The sequence below is a fragment of the Trachemys scripta genome, chromosome 14 (assembly GCF_013100865.1).
Source record: "Trachemys scripta elegans isolate TJP31775 chromosome 14, CAS_Tse_1.0, whole genome shotgun sequence".
NCBI classification, from domain to species: domain Eukaryota; kingdom Metazoa; phylum Chordata; order Testudines; family Emydidae; genus Trachemys; species Trachemys scripta.
Window position 1 is genome coordinate 40,925,732 of NC_048311.1, and position 8,804 is coordinate 40,934,535.

General features: G+C 65.5%; 1 protein-coding gene across 1 annotated transcript in view; it reads left to right on the forward strand.

Moving 5' to 3' along the window:
- Positions 1-8,655, forward strand: part of LOC117887057 (myosin-10-like) — a gene marked incomplete at its 3' end in the record, with an annotated part of 12,842 nt that extends 4,187 nt beyond the window's left edge. Inside the window, 8 exon segments of the mRNA XM_034789291.1 lie at positions 2,313-2,679; positions 5,222-5,378; positions 6,007-6,034; positions 6,459-6,561; positions 7,616-7,636; positions 7,809-7,901; positions 8,150-8,213; positions 8,557-8,655. Coding sequence (XP_034645182.1) covers positions 2,332-2,679; positions 5,222-5,378; positions 6,007-6,034; positions 6,459-6,561; positions 7,616-7,636; positions 7,809-7,901; positions 8,150-8,213; positions 8,557-8,655 — 913 coding nt within the window.
- Positions 8,656-8,804: the final 149 nt, after the last annotated feature.

Sequence of the window (8,804 nt, forward strand, 5' to 3'; positions counted from 1 at the left end):
GTGCCCCTCACTCCCGACCCGCAGCCCCCTGCTGTCCCAGCCTGGGCTCCCCCCAGCTCTGCCGGTGCCCCTCACTCCCGACCCGCAGCCCCTGCTAGTCCAGCCCTGGGCTCCCCCCAGCTCTGCCGGTGCCCCTCACTCCCGACCTGCAGCCCCTGCTAGCCCAGCTCTGGGCCCCACCCACAGCTGGATTTTCAGTTTCTGGTGGTGATGGGCTCTGAATCAGTCAAGTGTCTTCAGGCCTCCCGTTCGGAGCCAGGACTCCTGGGTTCTCTCCCCCGGAGGAGGGTGGGGTCTTGTGGGTCAGAGCGGGGGCGGGGCTGGGGCTCTCCCCTCCCCAGTGCCAGGAGCTGCCCCATGCCAGCCTCTGGGGTTGGCAGTTCCCTCCTGTCTCCTCCCTGTCTCAGTGACGCGACCTGGCAGCTCTGCTGGGCGCTGCTGCTGAGAAGCCGGGATTGAGCCTTGCCCAGGCCTGGCCAGGTGAGGGGCGCACCCGGGGGTGGGGGGTGGATTAGAGCCTGGGTTGTGCTCTGAGGTCCCCCACTCTGGGGCAGGGGGTGGCTGGGGTGAAACCCTCCCCAGCTGAAGGGCCAGTTTCGGGGGTTGGAGCCAGGCCCCCCCCCCCCCCCCTGTGTGCACCCAACGAGCGAAACACCTGCAGGGAGAGGGCAGGCTGGGACTTGTCCTGCCGGGGGGAAGGGGGGGCAGGATTCCCCCGGCTGTGGGAATGGGGAAATGCAGCTCTGCCCCCTCCCCCGGCCGACCCTGCTGCCCCCCAGCGAAGCAACTGAGGGACAGGAGAAGTAGCAGAGCCGGGAGAGAACCCAGGAGTCCTGGCTTCCAGCCCCCGCCCCGCTCCAACCACTAGCCCCCACTCCCTTCCCGGAGCCGCGGATAGAACCCAGGTGTCCTGGCTCCCAGCCCCCACCCTGCTGTAACCACTAGACCCCCTCCCCCTCCCGGATCCGGGGATAGAACCCAAGAGTCTTGATTCAGCCCCCGCTCACCCCATAGCTCTGTCAGAGCCCCTCACTCCTGACCCGCAGCCCCCTGCTAGCCCAGCCCTGGGCTCCCCCTACTCCACAGCTACTCAATAACAACCCAGCGTACTCCACCCCAGCCATCCCGAGAGACCCTACAATAACAACCCCTGTGTCTGTGCCCCCAGAGTTTCCAGAATCCCTACCGTGACAAACCATGTGGCTTTCCCCCCGCCCCCTGCAGAGAGACCCTACAATAACAAACAGTTCTGGACAGATCACAATGAGAAATCCCCCACCCTGCCCAAGAGTTTTAAATTCCCAGACCCCTGGGTGCTTATTTCCCCCCCACCTCCCCCCCCGAGAGAGGGGCAGGGAGGCCCCTAGTGCCAGGCTAGGGTTACCTGTGAGCTGGAGACCGTGTGTGTGTGTGTGTGTGTGTGTGTGTGTGTGTGTGTGTGTGTGATGGGCTAAGGTGGGGGGGAGCCAGGGGGCCTGCCCCTCCCCCTGAAGGAAGGGCAGGTGGGCGGTGTGGGGGGGGAATCACTGGGTCTGGTTGCCATGGGGCCGGAATCGGGCTGGCGGATGCCGTGAGTTGGCCGGTCTCAGCTGTAGTGACAAGGAGGTCGGGAGTGAGGGGCACCCGCAGAGCTGCAGGGGAGGGGCCAGGGCTGGGACAGCAGGGAGCTGTGGGTCGGGAGTGAGGGGCACTGTCTGGCAAAGCCTCTCAGGCCTGCACAGGCTGGTTTGTTATTGTAGGGTCACTCTGTGGCTTCTTGGGTTTGATATTGTAGGTCTTCCTGCTGTGGTGTGCTCTGGTGTATTATGGTAGGGTCTCTCAGTAGGGCAGCGTGGTCCAGTGTGTTATCATAAGGTCTCTCAGGGGGGTGGCATGGTCTGGTGCGTTATTGTAGGGACTCCCGGGGCTGGCTTGTTATTGTAGGGTCTCTCAGGGGGGCGGCGTGGTCTGGTGCATTACTGTAGGGTCTCTCGGGGCTGGTTTGTTATTATAGGGTCTCTCGGGGGCCAGCGTAGTCTGGTGCATTATCGTAGGGTCTTTCGGGTTGGTTTGTTATTGTAGGGTCTCTTGGGGCTGGTTTGTTATTGTAGGGTCTCTCAGGGGGGCGGCGTGGTCCAGTGTGTTATTGTAGGGTCTCTCGGGACTGGTTTGTTATTATAGGGTGTCTCAGGGGGGTGGTGTGGGCTGGTGTGTTATTGTAGGGTCTCTCGGGGCTGGTTTGTTATTGTAGGGTCTCTCAGGGGGGTGGCATGGTCTAGCGCGTTCTTGGAGGGTCTCCCTGCGGCACTGACCCCACCCCTCTCCCCCCCCAGGTTCCCTCCGTCCCCAGCCATGGCGGCGCGGGTGGCTCAGCGGGACACCGCCGAGCGCTACCTATTTGTGGACCGGGACTCGGTGGGGAACCCGGCCACGCAGGCGGACTGGACGGCCAAGCGGCTGGTGTGGGTGCCCTCGGAGCGGCACGGCTTCGAGGCGGCCAGCCTGCGGGACGAGCGGGGCGATGAGGTGCTGGTGGAGCTGGCGGAGAACGGGCGCCAGGTGCTGGTGCCCAAACACGAGGTGCAGAAGATGAACCCCCCGAAGTTCTCCAAGGTGGAGGACATGGCCGAGCTGACCTGCCTCAACGAGGCCTCCGTGCTGCACAACCTCAAGGACCGCTACTACTCCGGCCTCATCTACGTGAGTGCGGGACCCCGGCGTCCGGGAGCCCAACCCGCCACACCCCTCCCAGAGCCGGGGAGAGAACCCAGGAGTCCAGACTCCCAGCCCCACTGCTCTAACCCACTAGACCCCCCCTCACACTGAACCAAGGATTCCCAGCACCCCCGATATGAAAAGGCCCCTTGTCCCCCCCGTCCTCCCCCCCGATGCAGCCAAGAGTCCCCAATGTGCCCCCCTCTCCCCGTTGTCATGGGGACTGGGAGAGATGGGGGATGGGGGAAGCCGCAGGGCCAGGCGGTGACATCTAGAGGGGGTCCCGCCTGGTGCCTGCCGGGGGCTGCCCCGGCCTGTGCTGCCTGACGTCCCCACTAGGGGTCACCCCGCCCCGTCCCTGGCCTGTCCCGGCAGGTGTGGGGCTGGGCGCGTCTCTGGGCTGGGGGAGGCAGGGAGCGGCCTGTACTTCGCCCCGGGGCAGGGAGGGCTGGGCCAGGGTGAAGGGCGGGACAGGTGGATTCCATGGGGCTGGCTCATGGGCCGGGGGGGGCGGAGCACAGCCAGGGGCTTGGCTGGGAACCCGTTAGGGGCAGCCCTGCCCCGTGGGAGCCGTGGGCCCAGCGCTGGCTCCGGTGCCCCAGGGTGGCACTAGGGGGTGCTGTGCTGTGGGACAGGGGGTGCTGTGCTGTGGAGCAGGGGGCTGGTGCTGTGGGGCAGGGGGCTTGGTAGGGGGCGCTGTGCTGTGGGGTAGGGGGCCTGTGCTGTGGGGCAGGGGGCTCAGCAGGGGGCCTATTCTGTGGGGTGGGGGGCTCAGCGGGGGGCGCTGTGCTGTGGGGTAGGGGGGCTGTGCTATGGTGCAAGAGGCCTGTGCTGTGGGGCAGAGGACTCAGCAGGGGGGCTGTCCTGGGGGGGATCAGCTGGGGGCTCTGGGCTACAGGGCGGGGGTCCCAGCGGGGGTCGTTCTCCACTAGCCATCAGGGCTGGCCCTGATGCCCCGACAGGGCCATGCCCGTGGGGGCGGGGGGACGCTGGGGATCAGAGTGGGACGTTGAGCAGTGCAGGGGGCAGATGGGGTTGGGCCTGCGGCAGTGTGAGGTGGGGGGCAGAGGACACAGCAGCCGAGGTCGGGGGCGGCTGGCTGTGGGGGGAGGGGCAGGTTGCCTCGGATCCCTGCCCCCCTTCAGCTGGGCTGGGTGTGGGGCAGGTTGGCGTGGTGCCAGGCTAGGACAGGCCCGACCTGTTTGCTGAGAGCCTGGGCGGGCCCCAGCGCCAGGTGCGAGTCCTGCCCTGCGGGGGAGGGCGGGGTTGGCACCGAGGGGAAAGCGCCCCAGGGAGGTCTCCCTCAGCACAGTGCCCCCGGCCTGTCCCCCACTGAACCCCCCCGGGCATCACCCCAGCCCGGCCTGTCACCCTTCCCTGCTCAGGACATGCCTGTCCCTTCTTAGCATGAGATGGGGTCACGGGGTGGCAGCTCCGCTCCCTCCCCCACGGGAGCGATGCCCCCCTGACCTGCGTCCAGCCCCACTCTTCCCTCCATGGGGATTTGGGGCTCATCACCAACTGCAGGGTCCCACGGATGGGTCCGGAGCTGGTCATGGCCCCAACCCCAATGTACTACAGGGAGAAAAACACTCCATCCCCCGCAGAACCCAGGAGTCCTGGCTCCCAGCGCCCCCTGCTCTAACCACTAGACCCCACTCCCCTCCCAGAGCTAGGGAGAGAACCCAGGAGTCCTGGCTCCCAGCCCCCCTGCTCTAACCAATAGCCCCCACTCCCCTCCCAGAGCCAGGGATGGAACCCAGGCGTCCTGGTCCCAGCGCTGAGCTTAGACCATGTCAGTTCTTGAGTTGCCAGAGGTCTCCCATGGTGCCCGTGGGTGGGCTTGGATCTGCCCCTCCCCCGCTGTGCTGGCCTGGGCACCTCGCCCAGCCTGGGGCAGGGACATTCCCGGCCAGTGCCCCTCGGCTCTGTAATTAGCTGGGATTTAATTGGTGGGTGGCCCCTCCTGTAATTACAGACCCTGAGCCCAGCTGCCACTGGGGGCCGTGCACGCAGCAGATGTTAGGGCTGGGAGCCAGGATGCCTGGGTTCTCTCTACGGCTCTGGGAGGGAAATGGGGTCTAGTGGGTAGAGCAGGGGGGCTGGGAGCCAGGACGCCTGGGTTCTCTCCCCAGCTCTGGGAGGGGAGTGGGGATACAAACCCCCATCAGATCCCCCGATCTCCCCTTCCCCCCTTTCCGTGCACCCGTTAGGGATCAGGTGGGCGCTGGTTGGGGTCAAAAGAGAGCCCAGACATGTCTCCATCCTCCTGGCCTTGCAGAGGGTCCTGCCCCCCAACAACCACCAGGGGGCTCTGGGCCAGCTGGACCGAACGGGGGCACCCGCGGCCCTCGCTCTGGCACGACCCCTTTCCTCTGTGTTGGCCCCCGAACGCCCGGCCCTGCTTGGGAATTGACTACTAGGGATCAGTTTCCCTGTCCTAATGGTGCTGCTGGGAGAACCCAGGAGTCCGGGCTCCCTGCCCCTCCCCTGTTAATTCTCCACTCTCTCTCTCTGCCCTCCCCAGACGTATTCAGGGCTGTTCTGTGTGGTCATCAACCCCTACAAGAACCTGCCCATCTACACGGAGCAGATTGTCGAGATGTATCGGGGCAAGAAGCGCCATGAGATGCCGCCCCACATCTACGCCATCTCGGAGGCCGCCTACCGCAGCATGCTGCAGGGTGTGTGTGTGTGTGTGTGTGGCCCCTGCTGATGACTGGGCCCCGCTGTGTGTGTGTGTGTGTGTCCAGCCCTGCCTCTTGTGTGTGTGTGTGTGTGTGTGTGTGTTGCTCCTGCTGGAGCTAGGCCCTCTGTGTGTGTGTGTGTGTGTGTGTGTGTGTGTGTCCAGCCCTGCTCCCTGTGTGTGTCGCCCCTGCTGGGGGCTGTGCCCTGCTCTGTGTGTGTGTGTGTGTGTGTCACCCCTGCTGGGGGCTGGGCCCTGCTCTGTGTGTGTGTGTGTGTGTCCAGCCCTGCCCCCTGTGTGTGTGTGTGTGTGTGTGTGTGGCCCCTGCTGGGGGCTGGGCCCTGCTCTGTGTGTGTGTGTGTGTGTGTGTGTCCAGCCCTGCCCTCTGCTGGTGTGTGGGTGTGTGTCCTGCTGGGGGGCTGGGCTCTGCTCTGTGTGTGTGTGTCCGTGCTGGGGGTTGTGTGGGCTGGGGAAATGGGGGCTCTGGGGCAGCAAGGGCGGGGACTGTTACATTCAGCCGGGTGACGCACCCCCCCCATATTCAGGAGGGAGCTGTGGGTGGGTGGGGGGTGACACTGCTGGGTGGTGTGTGCAGCACCACACTCACTTCCTGTCTCTTCCAACAGACCGAGAGGATCAATCCATCCTGTGCACGTAAGTGTCACAAACTCTGAGTGTGTGTGTGCGTATGTGCGCACAGCACTGCTCCCTGCTGGGGGGATGAGGGTGTGCGTGCGGGAGAGAGACCAACGCTGCCCCCTGCTGGTGTGTGTGTGTGTGTGTATGCACCCAGCGCTGTCCCCTGCTGGGCTCTGTGTGTGCACCCAGCGCTGCTCCCTGCTGGTGTGTGTGTGTGTGTGTGTGTGTGTGTGTGTGCCCAGCGCTGCCCCCTGCTGGTGTGTGTGTGTGTGTGTATATGTGTGTGCCCTGCGCTGCCCCCTGCTGGGGTGTGTGTGTGTGCGTGTGTGTGCACCCAGTGCTGCCCCCTGCTGGGCTGTGTGTGTAGTGCTGCCCCATGTGGCTGCCGGGGGGGTGGCTCTGGCCCATGCCCATCACCGCAGGCCTGGTGCTGTTGCAGGGGCGAGTCCGGCGCCGGGAAGACGGAGAACACCAAGAAGGTGATCCAGTACCTGGCCCACGTGGCCTCCTCCCACAAGGCCCGCAAGGAGCAGAGCGTCCCGGTGAGAGTCCAGCTGCGCCGACCTGGCACTGGGCACCCATGGGTGCTGGGGTGGGTGCTCCCTGCGGGGGTGGGCGGGTACTACTGGGGCTCATCACCTGTGCCAGCTCAGATGCCCACCTGGCCAGTTCAGGGTCCCTTCCTCCCCCCCAGCTGCTCATATAAACCCACCGCTCCCCACCCCCACACCTGTGTCTAGGCCCTGCCAGCTCCCCCCCACCCTGATGTGCCCCCCCCCCCCAGCTATGTTCCTGCCCTGTGTGTTACCCCAGAGTCCCTGGGGCAATGAGGAAGGTGGGTCTGGGGCCGAAGTGAGAGGGTTAGAGCTATCCAGTGCTGAGAGGGTGGGGGGTGGGAGTCAGGACACCTGGGTTCCACCCCAGAGACGCTGCATCCCAGTGCTGGGTGAGGGGTCCCCGTATAGCCAGGCCCCGTGACCCACTCCAGAGGGTCTGCATCCGGGCGAGGGGTCCCCATATAACCAGCCCTAGCGCCCTGGAGGCGGCTGTGTTCTGACTGCTGGCAGCGTGGCTGGAGGGGGCCGTTGGTGGGTGAAGTGGGATACCCGCGTCCTCCAGCAGTAACCTCCCCTCTCCCCTGTCTTGCTGCCTCCAGCTGGAGTCACCGAACATGGCCAAGCACCCGGCAAGTGGATGCATCGTGTGCCACCTGCCTGCCCGCCTGCCCTCAGCCATTCCTGCCCTTTGATTGGCTACCCATAGCCCCGCCCCCTTGGGGCGCAGTTCACTGAGTTGTCTTTTGCTTCTTTGGCTGGCTTTTTTTTGTTTTTTTGGGCTGTCTTTGACAAAGGCTTTTTTGTTACATCTGCCCCAGTGCCAGGAGCCAGGACTCCTGGGTTCTCTCCCCCACTTGGGGAGGGGGGTGGGGGCCGGTGGTTAGTGTGGGGGCAGGGTCGATTCCCGGTCTGTGTCGCTGTTGCCTCGTTTTGTCCTGTTCAGTCGCCTCCCTCGTCGCCGCTCCGACTAACCCTCCGGTTCTGTTTGTGTTTTGTCGTCCCTCCCCCCCCATCTCATGTGCGTGTGACCCCGCCACAGAGCTCCGGCCCCGTCTCCTACGTGAGTAGCTCCCAGCCCTGCGGTTCCTGTGGTTAACCCCCAAATCCCGGGAGCGGGGGCGGTCACCCATATAATAGTGCCCCCTGCTGGGAGAGGTGGGGCTGGGGCAGCCGGGAGCTCCCTGCCCCCCAGCGCCCCCCCCCCCGGCGTGACCCCGGCCCTCTCCCCGCAGGGCGAGCTGGAGCGGCAGCTGCTTCAGGCCAACCCCATCCTGGAGGCCTTCGGCAACGCCAAGACAGTGAAAAACGACAACTCCTCCCGATTCGTGAGTGCCGGGGGACAGCAGGGCTGGGGGGGGGAATGAGGGGAAGGGGCAGGCAGGAGTGTGGGGGCCTCGGGAGAAGGGGCAGGCCGGAAGGGGCAGATTGGGGCATGGGGGGCCGGGGGAAGGGGCAGGTAGGAGTGTGGGGTCCTCGGGGGAAGGGGCAGGTTTGGGTGTGGGGATCCTGGGGGTGGCAGAGGAGTCCTTCCGCCCCGCAACATCAATTCCATTGCACTCTTTCCCCCGCCCAGGGTAAATTCATCCGGATCAATTTTGACGTGGCCGGCTACATTGTTGGAGCCAATATAGAGACATGTATCCTCTGGGCTGGGGGGCAGGATGGGAGGGGGGTGGGCAGGGCACATGGCCCCTAGCAAGGTGTGTGGCGGGGCTGGGGGGGTGATGCCCCCTCCCTGAGGTACGGGGAGGCTCTGGGGCTGGGGGTGATTCCCCCTCCCTGAGGTACGGGGGGGCTCGGGGCTGGGGGTGATTCCCCCTCCCCGAGGTACGGGGGGGGGCTCTGGGGCTGCGTGTGGGGGTGATTCCCCCTCCCTGAGGTATGGGGGGCTCTGGGGCTGCGTGTGGGGGTGATTCCCCCTCCCTGTGGGAGGGGGGTTGATCCCAGGGCCCACGCTCCTTTCCTTAACATCGGGCTCAGACCTGCTGGAGAAATCTCGCGCCATCCGCCAGGCTAAGGACGAGAGAACCTTCCACATCTTCTACCAGCTGCTGGTGGGGGCAGGCGAGAACACAAAGGGTACGAAGCCTCCCCGGGACCCCCATGGCCCACCCAGACCTGGGGAGGACCCAGGAGTCCTGGCTCCCAGCCCCCCCGCTCTAACCACTAGACCCCCCTCCCCTCTCAGAGCTGGGAGAGAACCCAGGAGTCCTGGCTCCCACCCCCCT